General features: G+C 47.3%; 2 protein-coding genes across 2 annotated transcripts; one reads left to right on the top strand and one right to left on the bottom strand.

The window, feature by feature from the left end:
* The first annotated feature begins 61 nt into the window (after positions 1-61).
* Positions 62-16,404, top strand: LOC141424151 (RB-associated KRAB zinc finger protein-like). Its single transcript, XM_074076966.1, has 5 exons — positions 62-310; positions 1,473-1,529; positions 10,135-10,261; positions 10,513-10,608; positions 11,463-16,404. Exons 2-5 carry the CDS (start codon positions 1,515-1,517, stop codon positions 11,828-11,830), a joined length of 606 nt encoding a protein of 201 aa, XP_073933067.1. The 5' UTR covers positions 62-310; positions 1,473-1,514; the 3' UTR covers positions 11,831-16,404.
* A 1,215-nt stretch (positions 16,405-17,619) lies between these two features.
* Positions 17,620-19,176, bottom strand: LOC109685319 (sperm motility kinase 2B-like). Its single transcript, XM_020162107.2, has one exon. The coding sequence runs from the start codon at positions 19,174-19,176 to the stop codon at positions 17,620-17,622; it is 1,557 nt and encodes a 518-aa protein (XP_020017696.2).
* Between the last annotated feature and the right edge of the window lie 288 nt (positions 19,177-19,464).

Here is a 19,464-nt window from a genome sequence, read left to right as displayed (position 1 = left end):
CGCCTCTCTCTGCGTGAGCGTTCACGCATGCGCACGGCTGCTGCACTGCCCTCGCTTCCTGTCTGTCCCAGTTTACTTGCAGCCTTCGCTCCCAGACTTGGTCCTCTGGTCTGTGAGAACAGCGTTGCTAGCGGGGTTGAGGGCCGAGCGACCGGGCGGGCACTAAGCGGGTGCTACTGTGCGCGTCAAGGTCCGCGTGGGCCGGCGGAGGCGCGAAGGGGAAGCGAAGAGCCCGCGGCGGAGGACCCGGCGGGCGGCGGCGGCTGGACCGGGCCCGGCGCGCGGCATCCTCGGCGGACGCAGCCGGACGGTGAGTGCCGAGGACGGCAGAACTGGGCCCCGGGAGGGACGTTCGGCCTGAAGTTGTCCCGAAGGCCCTGGGAGCCCCAGGGCGGTGGGGAGGTCGGGACCTGCGGGCCGGGTGAGCGCGGCCTGCTGCAGCAACCGCGCGGGCACAGCGAGGGGGCAGCGCAGGTTCCGCGGCCCCGGGGACGGAGGCCCGGCGGGCTGCACGGGTCACGGCGCTCCGTGAGGGGCTGTGAGGACCGGGAATGACGTCCTGACTCCGCACCCCCACACCCCTTCCCCCAGCTGTCCCCGCTCCAGGATCCCCGGGTCTAAACGTCATGGGCACCTCTGTTCTTTGTCTGCTGACCCCCCACTCCCCCAGCTCTGTCCTGTAGAGTCACCCGGTGTAGTGCAGGAAAAGTCTCTTTTGCCTGGATCGATGGAGGAGGAAGACACTGGGCTGGGGAAGATGGGTGACTTGACCAAGGTTAAGGTCACAGGTTTGTTGGTCGCAGTGCTAACGGGACTGCAGTGTTCTGTCCGCTGTGGTCCGGTTTAGTTAAGTACAGCATCAGCCAAGTTTAGGCGGGTACTTTAAAAACCAAACCATTCTTTATGCCCATTAACACCCCTACCCCCTTTTTTGTGATAGGATCTTGTTGTGTGACTGGTACTGGCCTTGAACTCATGATCTTCCAGCATCAGCTTTCCAAGTGCTGGGATTACGGTGTACACCACAATGCCCAGGCATTCATTCCATTTTTGAGAGCTCAAATTCTCAATTCCTGTGGCTTCTTTGATTTTAAGCAATTTGAAGAGCCAGTAAGCTGGGATGTGGCTCGCAGGTAAGAGTTTGAGCTGGGCATGTACAAGGCCGTGTTTCGATTCTCAACACCACAACCCAAACCAAACAATAATAAAATGAATGCACATCCCAAGAAAACTTTCGGTTTTTGTGCCTTGTGTTTAATAGTGGCAGAGCATTTGAGAAAGGGAGTCAAGGCTTATATTCAACTTTGAGTGTCTAAGCCATCCTGTATCACCTGATGATTTAGAATTTAAAAAGTGTGTGTTTCCTGACTGTCACTGGTTTTTTTCCCCTCTTGAGTTTTCAGTAGGTATACTCCGTTTGATGGTTCAGCTAGATAATTCCTGACTGAAGTGACCTGCTTCTCCTCCCTTAGGTCCACCCTCAATAGACTACAGTTTCCCAAGAGCAGCAGAAAATGAACAGATTGAAGGTGAGTGTTCCTGTTTGTGTATATTTTCTTTCCCTCTTCTTCGTAATACATTTGAGGAGGTTTATAAGGATCTGTTCTTTAAATGACAATGTAGAAATGGATAAAAGATATTATCAAGTGAAATGCAGTCAGAGAAGCAAATCAGCACTGAGAGCCTTTTGTAAGGTGTTTGGTGCAGGTGAGTGATAGTTTAGGGCTAATGAAGCTATTGCCAAGTAGCACTTTTTTTTTTTCCTTTTTTGTGGAACTGGAGTTTGAACTTAGGGCTTCAAGATTGCTAAGCAGCTCTCTACCTCTGGAGCCTCACCTCCAGCCCTTTTTTGCACTGGTTATTTTGGAAATAAAGTCTTGCTTTTTGCCAGAGTGAATACTGAGATCCTCCTCTTTTAAGCTCTCTGCTGTTTTTTTTTTTTTTTTTTCCAAACTCCCCCATCTCTACCCAGCTGACCTTGAACTACAATTTTTCCAATCTTAGCTTCCGGAGTAGCTAGGATTACAGGTGTGCATCCCCAATGCCTGGCTTGATAGGCTAGATAGTCATAGAAAAAGGAAAGTAACATCCATTACATCATCAGTGAAAATGAAGACATTACAAGACACCATTGTTGTTACCTGTGAGTTTTAAAGATTTTTCTTTGTTAAAGTAGGTATAATTGCAGATAGCTTTCCTAATAAACTATTGTGGTGCATGACTTCTCTTTGTCTTTGTTTTTTGTTTGTTTTGTGGACCAAATTGTTTAATCCAGGGATGAAATCAGGATCATGGGGGCATGACCTGATCATCCTTTACTGACCTGCTTCTCCTCCCCTGGGTCCATATTTCTGTCTGTTTGGGTTGGACAGCAAACAATGCAAGAATATTCACTAACAAAGATTTTTTCACTTCCTATTCACATTCATTTCTCAGTATTTTGGTTACATCTTTACCACTTTCCTGAATCTGTAGGTAAAGAATACCAATGACTTAATAACAGGCAAATCCAGTGTACATTTTCCAGTCCTTGCCTCATACGGCCCTTCATCTGCTTTGACATTTGTTGCTCCCAAAGTCGTACTTCCTTCATGGCATCTCTCCTTTTACTCTGGGCATCTCTCCTTTTACTCCGGGGGTAGGGGTGGGGAGCTTAAAAAACTCATCTGGGGACTGGGGATATAGCTTAGTGTTAGAGAGCACTTGCCTACCCTGTCTGCACGTCTGAGTTCATCCTCAGTACTGGGGGGAAAAAAAAAGACAGACACAAAAAAATATGTATTTCTGTATTTGTCTGTAAGTGATAGCCAGTCTTTCTTTAACAGAGTGGAGACTACCCACAATGCCATTCTTTTTGAATATATAATGTCTGGTGTTTCGGTTTTCTAGAAAAGTTTTGGTATGTTTTCTCTCAGTATACGGTGACATCCACACGCTGCAGTTGGAAGATAAATGTTTTATTGATAGTTCCCCTAATATGTCTCTTTCTGCTGTTTATTGTTTGAAGAAACTAATTTGTTTATCCTCAGTTTCTCAGTTTGGAATGTGTTGTCATAGTGTTACCTTTAGCGAATTTTTTTAATTCCTTTTATGCCTTGAACACTTGGTAGCTTGATCTGGAAGTCTGATCAGGTCGATTAAGTTCACTTCTTTTGTCAGGACTGTTTTTCATGGCATTGCTTCCTTTCTTGCGGGGTCTCTGTCACCCTCCTGGCTCTGCTTTTGTGAGGTGAGCGTCTTCTGCTTGATGATCATTGCCACAGTCTATGGATTCCCTTGGGAGGCAGAATGGCAGTCCACTAATTCTACCCTTTCTTCCTCATTTACAAGCTAGAGTACTTATCTGAAACTCAGCTTCACTTCATTTTTGTTGTATATTGGAAGACAGGAAGATAGTTTTCAAAATTTTGAGTAGCATTTTTGGTTTTTTGGCTGGTTATCATGAGGCCATGGGTTTAAAAATGTTTCATGTTGGCTGGACACAGTGACTCATTTCTGTAATCCCAGCTACTCCAGAGGCAGAGTGGAGTATCCCAGGCCAAAAAAAAAAAAAAGTTACTGCAACCCCACCTCAACGTCAAGCCAGGCATGGTGGTGGTACACACCTTAGATCTCAGCTACCAACAGGCAGAAGTAGGAGGACTGGTCCAAGGCTGCCCCAGTCAAAAACGAGACTCTATCCAAAAAATAACTCAAGCCAAACAGGGCAGGGAGTGTGCCTCAGGTGGTACAGAGCCCCTGCCTGGCAAGTGTGAGGCTCTCACATGCTAGGCAAGTGCTCCACCAAATTTCAAGTAGCTCAGGTGACGTGAAGTTGCAGATCACTTGGATATTTAAGTGGTTCCATCTGCGGGCAGGGAAGACCCCTTTAAGTTGATTTCCAAGTCCTTTTGAAATACCTCATATATTTGATAGCATTTGTTTGTAATCAGTATTTTATGTAGAAATAATTTGAGATTTACAGAAGAGTTGCAAAGAAATCACATTCTTTTTGCTCAGAAACTTCAGTTCTTAACATTTTACCACATTTGCCTCTGTGTGTGTGTCCATACACATTTATGCATGCACATATTTCCTGTACCATTTGAAAGAGGGTGCCACGTGTCGTGCCTCTTTGCCATGTAATGCTTCAGATTATCCCTCCTATAGGCAAGGACATTCCCTTACGTATCAATGGCACAATTAGAGAATTCTAATTGTACTTCATTTAAAGTACAGTTCATTTTCCAATTTTGCTAGTTTCCCAGTATTTTCCTTTATGGCAGTCATTATTTCTGGTAGAAGAGTCAGTCCAGGATTATGAACTGCACTTAGCTTTCATGCTTTTTTAAGGCTATTTAATGTGGAGTAGTTTCTCAGTGTCATTATACTATTGGAAGAATTATAGGCCAGTTATTTTATTAAAAAGTCTTTGAGATTAGGTTTCCCTGATGTTTGCTCACGCTTTGCATTTAGATTGTGAATTTCTGGCTGAACACTACATGAAAACTTAGATTTCTGGCTTAGAGTAGGATCTGCACACTAGAGAAGACGAATGTCCTGCTCCTGTGGGGTGGAGTGTGTGTGAGCGCTGATGACATCAGATTGATGAAATCGGCTGCATTGTCCATGTGTTCTCTGTCTTTGCTGACTTTCTGCTACTTGTGAAGGGCAGATGAAATCTTCTGCAGTTACTTTGTTGCTTTCTTTGGAATTCTGTCAGTTTTTGCTTCCTATATTTATTACTTGGATAAACCTTCAAGATTATGTCTGCCTAGAGTGCACAAGGCCCAGGGTTTAATGTCCAGCACTGCATTTAAAGAAAAAAGATTTTAATGTTTTTCTCAATTACCACTTTGCTGTTGAAAAAAGCCACTGAGTCCTTTTTGAGTGATGTGGGCATAGTACATCTTACTTTACCTTCTGCTGTTAGTGTGTTTGCGTCTTTGCATTGAGCACGCTTTTCTTATAGGTAATGTACAGCTGGGCCTTGCGCTTTGTTTTTATCTACTCTGACAATTTCTGCCTTTTGGTTGGGGATGCTTAGACCACTGCTGTACAATGTGTTTGTTACTGTATCTGGTGAGGTTAGAGTCTGTTCTGTTTCTATTTGTCCCATATTTCTTCTAAGTCTTCCTTCCTTTTGTTTTTTGTGTTTTGTCTTGCTGCAGGTGCTGGGGATTGAAGCCAGGGCTTCATACATGCTAGGCAAGCCCTCTACCACTGACCAAACTCCCAGACCCTTGATTTATGTTTCTTATTATGCCATCTTACGTCCTCTGTTGGGCCTTTAACTATAACACTACTTTGTTACTCTGCTAGGTGTTTGGGATTTATAGTATGCAACTTTAATGTATCATAGTTTACCTTCCAGAAATACACTGCTTTACATAAGAGCTCACAACAGGTACTTCCATGTCTCCTCCCTTTGGTCATTACACTATTGCTGAATAATGATCTTTTAAGGAGTTTTACCTAATGAGAGAATTCACAGCTACCATTTCTAGTCCTCTTTGTTCCTTTGTATAGAACCAGGTTTAATTTGCTATCATTCACTCCTCTCTGAAGACTTTTAACATTTCTAATTGGTGAGGAAATCTTTCAGCTCCTCTGTCAGAAATATCCTCATTTTTCCTTTGCTTTAGTGGGGATTTTTGCTGGAGTTTTTCCCCAAATGCTTTAAATGTATTCCTCCCCCGCTTCTCAGTTGTAGTGTTTCCAAAAGAAATCTGATCTCACCTGTCTTTGTTCCTCTGTATATAATATGTTCCCTCTTTTTTCATTGCTGTTTTTCAACTTTTCTGTTTCTCACTGGTTTGGAACAGTTTTCTTGTGATGTGTCGTAGTGTCACCTTCTTCAATTTTCTTTGTTTGGGGAGTGTTGAACTTCTTGGATTTTTGCATTTGTGGTTTTCATCAATATTGGGGGAATTCTCCTCCTCATTACTTCCCCACCTTCCTTTGCTGGTTGAAATTGTCCCACAAACCCCCTCTCCCCCCAAATATTCTTGATTTCAATTTTCCTGTCGGTTTCATTTTATACAGCCTCAATAACTCTGTTTTCATGTTTTGTTTTATTTATCCCTGAAATGCCATTGATCTTGTCCAGTGTAATTTTCACCTCAGATTTTATACTTTTCACCAGTAACAGTTCTGTTTGGGTCTCTACTCAAGTTTTTGAACATGTGGAATACAATTATAAACTGTTCTGATGTTCTCTACTAGTTATAACATCTCAGCCATTTCTGAGCTAGTCTTTATTCACTGGTTTCTTCCTCATAGCTTATATTTTTCCTGCCTATTTCTCCCACTCTCACCTCCTTCTCCTAAGCTCTGCCCCTTCTCCCCTGTTCCACAGTCTGGAGAGGTCCTTGTTTCCACCTCTGATGGGTCACCGTCCTTCACTGCATAGGGACCAGTGTCTTGAGAACCATTGCTTCTGTGTGTGGGAGGGTTGCAGGAGGAGGGTAAATCCAGTCCATTAGTTCATCACCACTAAAAGCACATGTCTTAATGTTTGAGTCATAGTTAGAAAGCCTTACCCCACATGGAGGTTACAGAGAAATCCACCTGGTTCCTTCTTTTCTTGTAAGGTTTCATTTTGACATTTAGATCACTGACCCAGTCGGAGTTGGAGTTTATTCTTCTATGGTGTGAGGTATGGATGCAGTTTGATCCATGTCCAAGTGGTTAGCATTTGCTTTAACAAATTTGTATTAATCAGTCTTGTGTGACTGCAATGAAACGCCAGAGGCAGCTCACTTGTAAAGAAAAAAGGTTGCTTATCTCACCAGTTTGAAGGTTCATGGGTGTGATGAGGCTACAGCTCCATTTTGGGCTGTGTCACATCACAGTTGAGCTATATGTTTAGGAGCTCACATTACCAAATAGGAAAGTCAGAGTCTGGTGTCCCTCAGTCCCTTCTGAGGGCACAGCCTCTGAGCTAAGGACCTCTCATTAGGTCCCACCTCCCCAAAGTTCTACCACCCCCTAACAGTGCCACCTGGGGATCAAGCGTTTAATCACAGTGCACTCTTGGGGGACACTTAGGCCACACCCAAACCATAGCACAAATGATTGGGACATTCCTGTTATCACCTAATCAGAAAAGTCTTTCTAGATTCACTTTTCTTTTTCTGCTCTTTCGGGTTTTTTTGTTGTTTGTTTGTTTTCATTGGTTTGGTGGGGGAAGTTGGGGTGTTTTTGTTTTGGTTTTGGTGCTGGATTTTGAATCTAGGGCTTTGTGCATGTTAAGCATGTGCTCTGCCCCTGAGCTACACTTCCAGCCCTACCAAGCTGTTTTAATCATAGAGGCCATGTTTAAAACCTAGTACTGTTAGGCCCCTTTCATAGCTTGTTTTCCATTTACAATTTTCCTGGCTGTTCTCCATTCCTCCCTTCCCAGTATGGACTTCTGTGTCATCTGGAACAAATTCTGGACCTTGTGTCTTTGCAGGAGTAAGCTTGTTGTTTTTGTTAGGATCATATTTCCATAAAGTAACTTAGGGTAACTGACACCTTTATGTTATTAAGTTGACCTGTCCAAGAGTAAGGAATATTCCATTTGTTCCTCTCTGCCTGCATACCTTTCAGGAGTAAAGATATCCTAGTAGAAACACCCTGTGTGCATTTGGGTTGCATCTTCTTACTCTATGAGAGCAGGGCTGTTGATTTCCATGTTACCTGCACTGTGACATGACAGTTGTTTTATGGATTTGGTCTCATCGTCAGTTCTCTGAGTTTTAATGTCATCTGCAAATGAGAGTCATTTCTCCTTGGTTTCATTCCTTTAGCTGTTTCCTCCCGTTGGAGGAAATGAGTGTTTTACCTCGCTCCTGATTTTAGTGAGAGTGTGCGTCTTTTCTCCACTGAGGAAAATCCCGACTTCAGTATTCATTTCCATTTCTTATTTTCTGAGAAAGTTCCTGAGTTACTATTCTGTGTCCCCTTTGTTAAACAAGATTCTTATGTGAGGATTTTTTTTTTTTAAACAATCCAGTCTCTAAGTTCTAAGCATTCTTTGCCCAATGCTCTTGTTTTAATTATTTAAAAATATGGGTCAGGAGACATAATTTGAGTTCTGCTTCCTGTATGAATTTGGTTCCACTGGTGTTGATCACTCATATTGATGCTGCTCTTTCATTCATGCTCTTTTCCTCAGTTCGCCAGTGAGTCTTGCTTTTCTTTTGCCGTTTGTAGCGAAGAGCAGCCAGTGTGAATGTGCTCCAGTGATTACCCCAACTGATGCCTGGTTCATTTCTGGAGACCATGGCTGCGGAGTATGAGAGCTGTCTGGGAGGCCACCTTGTTAGATGGCCATCACTTCATTTTCCTAGAAGAGGAAAAGCAGCAGCCAAGTCAATCTGTTCAAATTGCTTTCCGTTAACAAGGGTTTTCTACATTTGCTGTATGGGAAGATCCACGTACAGTGTGGCTAGGGATAAATAAATACTCTGGTTTGCTGAGACAGCCCTGGACTGCACCTGCATTCCTGGTGTCCCACCCAGAGGTTTCTCTTTGGACAGTGCATACATGGTCGCCCTGATAATGGACTCTATGACATCTGGCTGCCAGAGGTTTCTCTTGCAGACTCAGCACTTGTCCTGCTGCTCTGTAAACTGACCCCAGGTACCAAGCAAACTGCTCGGGTCCTGTGGCTCATTTTCCTGTCATCAATCTCTGTTCCTACTGGAGCCCCAGCCTGTTAATTGGCCTCAAGTCTTCAAGGGCTCTACTGGAGACTGCCCACTTTGCTACAGGCAGCCTGGATACAGTGTGTGTCCCAAGGCTCTGATTTCTTGGGTCTCCTTCTTGTCTCTGTACATCAAGGATATGCATGAGACACTGCTGGTGGAAGAACTTCTGTGTTCCGGTACTCTTAGTAGAATGGAACTAATTTTTTTTGTTGAGTTGGACTTATTTTCAAGGCGGGAAAATAATTGTGTATGTTTGATTTACTCTCTTGAGTTAGAATTAATTGTTATTACTGTTATTGTCAGAAGCTGACTTTGGGAATGTGCCTTCTTGGCATCTTTTGACCTGTTCTTCTTCGCTAAACACTTAAATATTGATGCTACTTCACTGGTACTTTTTATACCTCATCATCACCTTTCTTCCTTAATCCTGTAGAATACACAGTTCACCTTTCGGGACTTTAAATTAATTGGATCTGTGAAGCCTAATTGGAACATAGAGTTGAAGTAGTTTGGGTTGTGTTTGTTAATCTTCTTCGTATATCACGCTAATAACAACTTCAGGTGTTCATTCAAACTATATATTGCTGCAAGAATAAAATGTTTGAGATATGATGCTTGAGCTGGGCTGGGGGGGTGGCTCAAGTGGAAGAGCACCTGCCTCCAAGCACAAAGCACTGATGTCTTCAACCCCCAGTACCCCCTCAAAAAGAAGATGTTGCCAGGTGCCAGTTGCTCACACCTGTAATCCTAGCTACTCAGGAGGCAGAGATCAGAAGGATTGTGGTTTGAAACCAGCCTGGGCAAGTAGTTCATGAGACCCTATCTCAAAAAACCTTATCACAGAAAAAATAGGTTTGTTGGAGTGCTCAGTGTGTAGGCCCTGAATTCAAATCCCAATACCACAAAAAATAAATAAATAAAGATGTTAAGCTGAAACTCTAAGTAAAAAAAAAAAAAAAAAACTTAGCAATGCGGTTAACCAGAGGTAACTGGCTATGCAAATAAAAGAGGCAAAAAGGATCTGAGAGCTGAAACTGGGTGAGAGCACCAGGATAGTGATGAGAAGGAAAGAGACAAAGCCTTAGTCGAGTGCTGAGGACCATGAAGGGATCTGAAAGGGGAGGGAATGGCCAGCAAAGAAGACCCAAGAAAGTGACAAGGAGTAAAACACATGTATTTGTTTATATGTGTCTCCTCGTTAGGCTGTCACTGTCTTGAGAATGGGAGTGGGGTTTTACTTGTATCCCCAAAACTCACATAGTCTAGTTGCAAAATGGGAACTCAGTTGTGTTTTGATTTTAATTTTTGTTTCTTACATATTGAAAACCTCAAAGGTAGTCAAGCTCCAATATCGTTTGTTAAGTTGTTCAGTGTTCACAGTTAACTGTACCAGTGAACTTGAGAAAATCTTGTCTCCAGTGCCTTTTTCATGTCACTCAACTCTGTGCTGCCGTTGCAGGAACCGGTGTCCTTCAAGGACGTGGCTGTGGACTTCACCCAGGAGGAGTGGCAGCAGCTGGACGCTGACGAGAAGACCACGTACAGGGACGTGATGCTGGAGAACTACAGCAACCTCGTCTCCGTGGGTGAGGCCGCTTGCTATCTAAACACTTGAAATTTAGACTCTTCTTGAGTTTGAGGAAACAAATGGTAAGCTCTTTTTAGTTCCTTTTGGGCAGAGGTCAAGTTTTGTATTTTTACCTCTCCATTGGAAGGTTCTGATTTTGATAAGTAAAAAATGGGGTCTTTATTGTATAGCATGGGTGGCAGCATCTTCTGCAGTCGATTTCTGAAGTCAGCCAGCTAGTCCAAGTACCTCTGCATTTCTTGTTAACAGGGTACGATGTTACCAAACCAAATGTGATCATTAGGTTGGAGCAGGGAGAAGAGCCATGGATGATAGAAGGTGACTTGTCCTCTCACAGTTGTCCAGGTGAGTGAGTAGAATGTCAAATTTTAGAAAATGGTCATCCCAGTTGTAGGGCAGCTTTAGGAACTTGATGCTTAAGGCTTTACACCAGATGCAACATAGGAGTATGGAAACTCTTGTTTGTCTTCAGAAAAAGTATTGTGATAGGGACGTGACCAGTTGGGGAAATTGTAGTCATCACATTGAAAGGAAATTTATAATTAAACATAATGAGCATTCACTTTGTATCATAAACTCTTCTAAGCCCTGGTTGTGAGGTCTCTCTAAATGGTAGGAAATTTACAGCAGTGTAGAGAGACAAAGATGTGGGAAGAATCTAGGGTGGTCATCTTGGTATGCAGTGATGTCTTGCCATTTAATATAAATTTTGATGCATTTCTCCCAGACGTAGTCCATACTTAATATTAAGTTACCTTTGCACATGTGCCCAGTAATTATTCTCCCACTGACCCTTTTCCTCCAAATCATCCCACTTCTTCCTGGATCAGCACCCTTTCAATGACTTTACACTCTGCTCATAATTTCTTGGGTTTTTTTTCACCTTTCCTACCAAAGATTGACTATTTGTAAAGTAACAAAGGTGCTTATGTTCAGTGTGGATTTACTCACTTTTTCCACTACTACTGAGTTCCTGCCCACCCTCCTCCTTCCACACATCTCCCCACCCATGTATGTGTGCATGTGTGCAAAAAAAAAATCAAAGGAAAGCAAGCCCTATACACTCATAATTAGTTTTATTTGTGGACAGTGGTCCTAAGTGAGAATCAGTCCCACAAATGAAATATGTAGATACCACTCCCATTCGGTAGCTTGTGTGTTCAAATTGACAAGGTTTATTTAATTGTGCTTCTTTTCAGGAGAAGTCTGCAAAGCTGGTGACCTAGTAGAGGACATTGAAGGCAAGCATTTGAGGCAAGCTGTCGACATCAACAACCAAGACCTGCTGGAAGACAGAGGGTGTGCATTTGAAAAAATGTGCAATGTAGAATCTCTCCTTGTTTCACCAAGCATGATAGCTCACAGTTGTGTCTCCTGTGGAAAGAATTTAGAATCTATTTCAGAATTAATTAGTAGTGATGGAAGCTATGCAACAAAGAGATTTGGAGAGTGCATTGAATGTGGAAAAACATACGGAGAGACACCCTATGAGTTTAATCAAAATAGGGATGTCTGTTCTCAAAGTGAGGAAAGTGTTCTCCGGGAAAGAGCATCTGGGATTTCATAAGAAAAGAAATCTGTCGGAAGGCTAAGAGGGATGAAGAGGAGTCAGTGGCATGGAGTGGTCAGGCAAGGGGGTTTCAGGATTTCCTAAGCAGACATCAAATCGCCCTGGGCACACTGCAAGGACACAGAGGTACCTTTACTCAGCCCAAGGACATTAGGATGCTTGCTCTGCAGACTGCTAGGGCAGGTGGGTGCAGTCTCCCCCCATATCCTCAGCTCTGGTACATAACACTGGATCTGGAAAGAAAAAGGCTCCCTGAACCAGTGCTGCTCCCCATGGAGACCTCTCCCCATGTCCAGCTTCCGCTTTTTTCTACTCCCCACACCCCTCCTTTCCACACCCCTTCCCTTCTCTCTCTAATCCAGCCCCATGTACCCAAGATCCCCACCTGCTGCCGTTCCTCTGGGGAAACTGAGTCTTTCAGCCCATGGACCTGGATCAACTCAACTACCAATTTGTGGAACAGGGGCCCAACCCATACCTGTTAGCATACACGAAGGAAATCGTGTCTGGTTTGCACCTGGTTGTCCTCCTCCATGACATTGGCCGGGGAGCTGGGGAGATAAATCAGGGCAGTTGTCAGAGGAACAGCCAGGGAGCAGCTGCACCCGGGGACAGGGATGGTGCAGCAGAAAAGCCCCGGGGATCTTCATAGAGAAGGCTGGGTGGTAGAGAGGCCCGGGGGTATCAGAACATGTGAGCAGAGAGGGTCACAGAGTGCAGGCCCTGGACTCAGCGCCCAGTCCATCCATGAGAACTGTGTGGACTGGGGTCATCCAGCAGAGCCTGTCGGCAGAACGCCATGCCAGGATAGGGTGCCATGTCAGGAACAGACTCGGGGCAGCAACCTTTCCAAGCTCAGCTGAGTGCTGCCTAGGACAGGCTGGGGTCCTCACCCTGGGCTGACAGTCGGAAGGCCACCTGGAGGTGAGGGGTGGGAACTAGTTTACTGAGAAACTGAAATGGGGCTCGTTTTCCTTGGCATGGGGCTGAAGACTCTCCTGTAGGAATTCAGACATTGTCAGAGGGATACTGCCTTTCTGTCCCAGAGTTGGCGACGGGACGGTGATGGAAGGAGTCCTTGCCAGCACCTGCCGGAGGAAGGCTCTCCTAAAACTAAAATTTGCTTGGCACCCCCCAGCTCTACAAAGTAAGAAGTCGTGAAAGCTTTTGGACCTTGGATAATATCACAGCGCTGGCCCCTAGGGTGACGACGCCATCGGTCTCCACAACACGGTCTGTGTTAGAGCTCTTTGGCCAACCGCACCCAGAGTCACAGGTGACACCATGAGTGTTAAAACTCCAGGGCCTTGTATGTGCAGCCCCTCCCCGCTGATGCTGACTCAGTTACAGCTGTCAGTCCTAAGGGGTGGTGACCTGCTGTGACAGCTCGAGGGCCTAGGTCTTTGGAACCACCAGACTTGACAGCAACCTGTGACACAGCTGTGGGGCCTACGGGGTCAGGACCACTGGTGCTTGAAAACAGTTGTTAGGACCAATGTCCTAAAGCTCGGACCTTGCTAATGGGTGCGTCACAGCTCTCTGCCTTAGGATGTTGGGGTTCTCAGGTGTTTGACACTGGCTAGAGGTACAACTGTCTGGTGGGCAGTTCCGAGGAGCCTTGTCAGAGGCACAGCCAGGGAGCATCTGTGCCTGGGGACAGCAGAGAAGCGTGGGGTTGGGGTTTCTCACAGAGCAAGGCCAGGTCGGAGGACAGAGGGCCAGGCGGAGCAGACCCTGTGAGCAGAGTTTCACAGTGGTCAGGCCCTCGGCTCAGTGCTGGCAGGACTCCATGGCAGGACAGGGTGACATGACTCACAGGATATCTTCAGCAAGCATCTTTGGGGGGCAGCTTTTCCAGGCCAGTGTGGGTGCTGCCCAGAAGTGGGCGGGCGTCCTCACCCAGGACACTCAGCAGGCCACCTGGGGGAACAGGTGGTTTTAGTTTGTTGAGAAACTGCAGTGAGGCTCCTTTTGTTTTGGCTGTGGCTCAAGCCTCTCCTCTAGACTTTCAGCATGCTTAGAGAGCTGGCTGTGAAATGTCACAGGATCGGGGACAGGGCAATGATGGCAGCTGTCCCCCTCAGCGTCCCTGCCTGAAACCCTGTGATGAAGGCTTTCCTTCAACCGAGCCTGCTGACCCGACGCTGCGAGGGGGCTTCCCTGTCACCCCCACCTTAGTGCTCACTTCTCTGGAACCTGTGGACACACAGCTGCCCCGTCAGTGGCAAGTAGATGGAATGGTTCCGTTGTCACAGTGTGAGCTGTGACCTCCCAGGGTCCACGTCTGGGACAACCCACCTTCCCCACCCAAGTCTCTCATCTGCACAGCAATACCGCCTCAGCTCCTGCTCCAGGACGGCCGAACTCAGCGTTCAGCCTTTAAAGTCCTGAGAGACATGGCACACTGACCAGCTGGGCTGGCACCATCTCTATTCAGGAGGTAGCTAGTGGGCACCTATGGAATATGAGGCATGGGGCAGGCAGCGGGCTCAGGGTGAATCCTCGGGAGGGAAGTGGTCAGTGCCCTTGATTCACATAAGGAAATTGAGGCAAAGGAGACATGACAGAAGGGTCTCCCCACCCCCACACCTCCTATTTCTCTCATCCTGCTGCAGAGGCAGGACCCCATGACGCCTGCTTGGGAAATTTGCAGGTGCACAGAAGGGGGTCTTCATGTCTATGGGTCTGTGTGGGACCCCCTCCCACTTACCTTCCTATGACTGTCGGTGGAAATGCACGCTGATTCCATTCCCTGTTGGGGGCTGGAGATCCAGAAGTCCTGGGCAGAGGCAGCCACAGAACAGAAACCGCACTCAAGTCCTCAGACATGCAGGCCGAGTTGCACCCTGGGAAGGCAGAGAGATGCACACAGCCCACCCAGAGCAGGAGCTGGGTTTCCCGCTTGCCCGTGTCTCTGAGTTGAACGTGGAAGTGGCTCCACCACGGTTAGGGCCATGAGGCAGGTGGGCAGGCTGCTTGTCCATGAATGAGTTTTACTTGGGGCCCTTACAGAGCAGTGGGGACCGGCACATGCTGGCCTGCCTAGGCCACCACCCATTGGTTATGTGTCCATATACTTACAGGCAGCAAGGAGGAATCTGTGCAGGGGGGCACTTGTTTTAGAAACTGTGCCCCACTTCCCAGGAGGAAACTAACAGTGGCAGTAGGCTTTCTGCCATCAGATGAAGAACTGGTGTCTTACTCTCACTTCAGCTCGGGCGGTGCCTCTGGTCAGTCATGTTGACAGCTCTCGCACCGAGACGGCGGTGCTCACATGTAATCCAGAAGACCCCTTCTCCCACACTTGGGCGAGCAACTGTGAGGCCCTTGGTCTGTCCCTCGCAATGAAAATGAAAGCTCCCTTGCTAGAGGGTGAGAGGTTCCGGGGCAGTTGTTACATTTTGTGTCTTTTTGGCAGCTTCTCACATCCTTTGAAAAGTAAATGTAGCTCTGGGTACAGGTGGTGTAGCTAAGGTGGAGCAATTTCCTAGAACGGGCAAAGGGCCCACCTGAGAAAATGTGTGACCCAGCAGCACACAGTAAGTCAGTCAGTGTGAAGGTCTGGGGTGCTGTGGTAGTGAAACTCCAGCTTCATTCCCAAGTTTGACAAGTTCTTGTCAAGAGAAGAGGAAAGTCAAATCCCCCCAAGCTCATCCTTACTTAGCCAGTCAGGGGGCATGAACTCATCCGTGAGCAGCCCCATCCATTGTGACCTTGGAACACCCAGCTCTGGAACCCACCCTGAGCTTGGTGTGGGCTGGGAGAGGCAGGCAATGAGGCCATCAGGCCAACCTGCATAGGAATGGAACGTCCTGACGCTGTTTGCCTTTCCATCAGGACATCACCACCTGTCCGCTGAGGTCCTAAATGACAAGTCTCGTGGGAGACCTTTCGGCAGCCATGTTTGCAGCTGCGGCCCTGGGGCACGCTGCCAGGCGCCACTCGCTGAACTTACATGGCACTTCACGCCAGACATCTGTGTGCTGGGTGACGGGAGGAGCTCACGCCCTCCGGCCCTGGCGTCCACCACCTGTATTCAGCCTCCTTCCTGGGCTCCCTGGACGAGTCCCTGCTTGGATCTTGAGTTGGCCGAGATGTTGAAAGGCCATCGGTTTTCTCAGTCAGAGTCATCTGAAAGGTGTAGCAGAAAGAAAGCTGATCGGCACCCACAGTTCTACAAAGGAACAGCTCTCTGTCTCTGCATTGAATCAGTTCTGTTTTGGTCATTTGTAAAAAGGGCTGAAGATGGATGCCAGCCAGACATTCAACTGCTGCGGGGAGGCTCCATCTTTTTCCAGGTCTCACAACATTCAGACTTGCCTTCCTTGAAGTCCACTCCACCCACCTCCCCACCAACTGGGATTACAAATCTGTGCCACATGTTTCACATTGTAATTTTGAATTGTAAGAACTTGTCACCTTTCTACTTATTTGAATTAGCAAATGTGTTCATGGAGATGGGTTGAAAAATGAAGGTACAGATTTAAAAATCTATTTACTAGGAACAGAAGACTTTTAAAAATCTTCTGTCTACTGGGAACAGACTGAATAAAGGCAGAAAATTCACCAAATACTTAGGTACAGTAACCGTCTTTTAGGTACAGTAACCATCTTTGTGATAACCACGTGACCGACCGTTCAAAGTGTAAACACACAGATCCTAACAGCTACGGAGGGTGCTGCTCGTCTGTGAGCTGGCCTACTTGTAGTAGCCCTGTGAGTAACGAGGGTGGACCATCTTCCTGCAAAGATTTTTGTACCTGTGGAAGTTACTTCTGTGGGCCAGGCGCTAAGGCATGCCTGTAGTCTCAGGTACTGGGGAGCGGGATCAAGGGAGGTACAGAGTTCAAGTTCAGCCAGGACAAATTTAGCAAGACCCCATCTCAAGCAAGAACCCAGGCATGGTGTTTCACCTGTTGTCTCACTGTGATGAAAGGCACAGCTAGTCCAACAGCAGCCCAAGGAAATCCTGGACCCACTACCTGCAGAATAGCTTAAGCACAAAAGGGCCGTGGGTGTGGCTCCAGTGGCAGAGCGACAACCGAGCAAGGACCAGCCAGGCCTTTAGTTCAAACCCCAGTGTGACAAAAAGAAAAGCAAGGACTGTGGTATTTGTGAAAATAATTTTTGTTCAAGGCTTTGCAGAAGGGTTCTTTGCAAATCATACACTCCTCCTTTTTTCTCGTGTCGGGGTGGGACCAGGGCCTCCCACAAACTCGGCTAGTGCCGAACCACCACACCTGAGGCTGTTGCCTGTTTTCGTGCAGTTACTTTTAGCATATTCACAGAGTTGTGTAACCATCAGCACAGCCTCCGTTTAGAACATCTCACCCATCCTGCACACGAAGGATTTCACACACCCCAACGCCAGGATCTACTCTGTGCTCTCGAGAGGCAGGGAGACGTGTGCAATGGACTCTCGGTGACTTTGACATGAATACACAGGACCTTCTTCACGACTACAGTCACCCCGCTGTGCGACACCTCTCCGACCTGACCCCTCCTGTGGGAAAACTCTGTCCCCTTTGGTCCACAGATTCCCTCCCCTCCCTGCCACCCTCTCCACCCCAGCCTCAGGTAACCTCTGTCCTACTGCCTAGACTCCACAGAATGGGACCCAGCAGGACTTTGTGCGGTGACAGACGACTGAGTACAGTGACTCCCTCAGCCCACAGCGTGCAGGTATACCTCACCTTTGCATTGCACCCCACAAATGTATACACCTGGGGTTTTCAATGCAAACTGACATTACTAACGGCAGACAGAATAAAATGCAGGAGCCCTGCTCACCCGCCACACTTACTTGACCCTTGGCCCGTCTCTCCAAAAGCATGAAGTTGACTTTTTCTCTTGCTGACCAGCACACAACAACAACAGAGGCCCCTGACGAATTTGGCAAGGCCACGGGCAGCTCTCCTCCACTTCTTCCTGAAGGTCGTGGTCCCTCCATGGTCATCATCTCCCTGAGTGGGCCTGATCGTGCCACTCTGGGGTTGCCCACTGGTGATGGGACTTTCTGCGCCCAGGGTGGGGGGGCGGGGGGGCAGCCCACTGGACACGCTGCCTCGCTCTCCCTTCTGACCATCGCTGGTATCATGCCGGGCATCCTGAATGCCGCAGTGGGAGGCTCTGATGTTTCTGGCCTTCGTGGGTCCCCTGCAGGTGGCTACAGCAGGCCACGAGGCTGGTCTGCGGCCCTTCTGCCTATCGCCACCTTTTTGGTGTTCCGGGGCTACCGATTTGATGACGGAGTGAAGGGCAGTTGCACTGAGTCGCCTCTGGAAGGAGTTGACAGGGTCTGTCAGGGGCAGGCAAGGAGGATCGTCACAGTCCTTGACCTCTTCCTCTTGTCTGCTGGAACTGTCCCCCTGTGGTGTCTGATGCTGGAGGAGGAGGAAGGTAGCCATAATATGATTGTAGGACTTTTTCATTAGAGAGTCCCTGATCTCCTGGGAATGATACCCCAGTCCACGCATCGTTCCCAAGACGTTGCGATAGGATTGGGTGGGGGGTATCTCCTGCCTCTGTTCTTGGTCTGCCTTTAACCAGGGGTGCTGGATGATATCAGCCACAGTGGGCCTCCCTCTGGGGTCGGCAGTCAGGATGTAGTGGGTCAGTTGTTGCACCTCTGCAGACAGGCATGCTGGAAACTGGAACGTCAGATGCCTGATCTGCTGCTCCAGCTCACAGGTGGTGTCTTCGCTAAAGGGGAGCGAGCCCGTCAGGATGTAATATAAAGTCATTCCTAGACTCCACACGTCCACGGGAGGCCCCTCGTAGGCCTTCCCATCAAAAAGTTCAGGCGCCCAGAAAACATCAGTGCCACAAAACATGAGCAATTTTTCCCCGGCTTGGACAATGGCACTGAGGCCAAAGTCACTGAGTTTCACTGAGCCACTGCCATCCACCAAGATGTTCTCTGGCTTGAGGTCGTGATGCACAATGCCCTTGCTGTGACAGTAGCTCAGTGCACAGGTGATCTGATAGAACAATTTGCGAGCCTCCCCCTCCTCCACCTGGCCTTTCTCCAAGACGTAGTCATGGAGGTCTCCCCCAGAGGCAAACTCCATCACCATATACACCGATTTTTTTGATTCGATCACATGAAATAAACGCACGATGTTTGGGTGCTCTATAGACTTCATTATAGCCACCTCCGAGGATATGGAGGTGAAGCTCTGCTCCCCTTTGGAAACAATTTTGATGGCCACCTGGGCTCCTGTAACTCTGTGCTGGGCCAGTTTTACCTCACCAAACCCGCCTTGGCCAAGGGTGTGCAGAATTGTGTAATGCTTGGTGACGATGTTCTCACCAAAAAAGCTGTTCTTCACCTTCCGCTCCATCCCGTGTCCTTCTCGTCACCAGAACTCTTCAGTGGAAACACCAAACAACACCGCATATGAATTAAAAGTGGCTCACTGGGGACGTGTATCACTAGAAACACCTCCCTCAAAAGCCAGAGATCCCTGAACAAAGAACCCAAGAGGTGCTACAAGGTCCTAGGAAAATAAGAACAAATTAAACCCAAAAGCCAAAGGAAAGGATAATGAAGACCAGAGCTGAAATAAAGGAAAGGCAAACTATCCCACCACAGAGAAGTCAATGGTCCCGAGAGCTGAGCTCTGCAAGGA

This window comes from Castor canadensis, chromosome 6 (assembly GCF_047511655.1).
Source record: "Castor canadensis chromosome 6, mCasCan1.hap1v2, whole genome shotgun sequence".
Lineage (NCBI taxonomy): Eukaryota > Metazoa > Chordata > Mammalia > Rodentia > Castoridae > Castor > Castor canadensis.
This window is presented reverse-complemented; position numbering and strand designations above follow the sequence as displayed.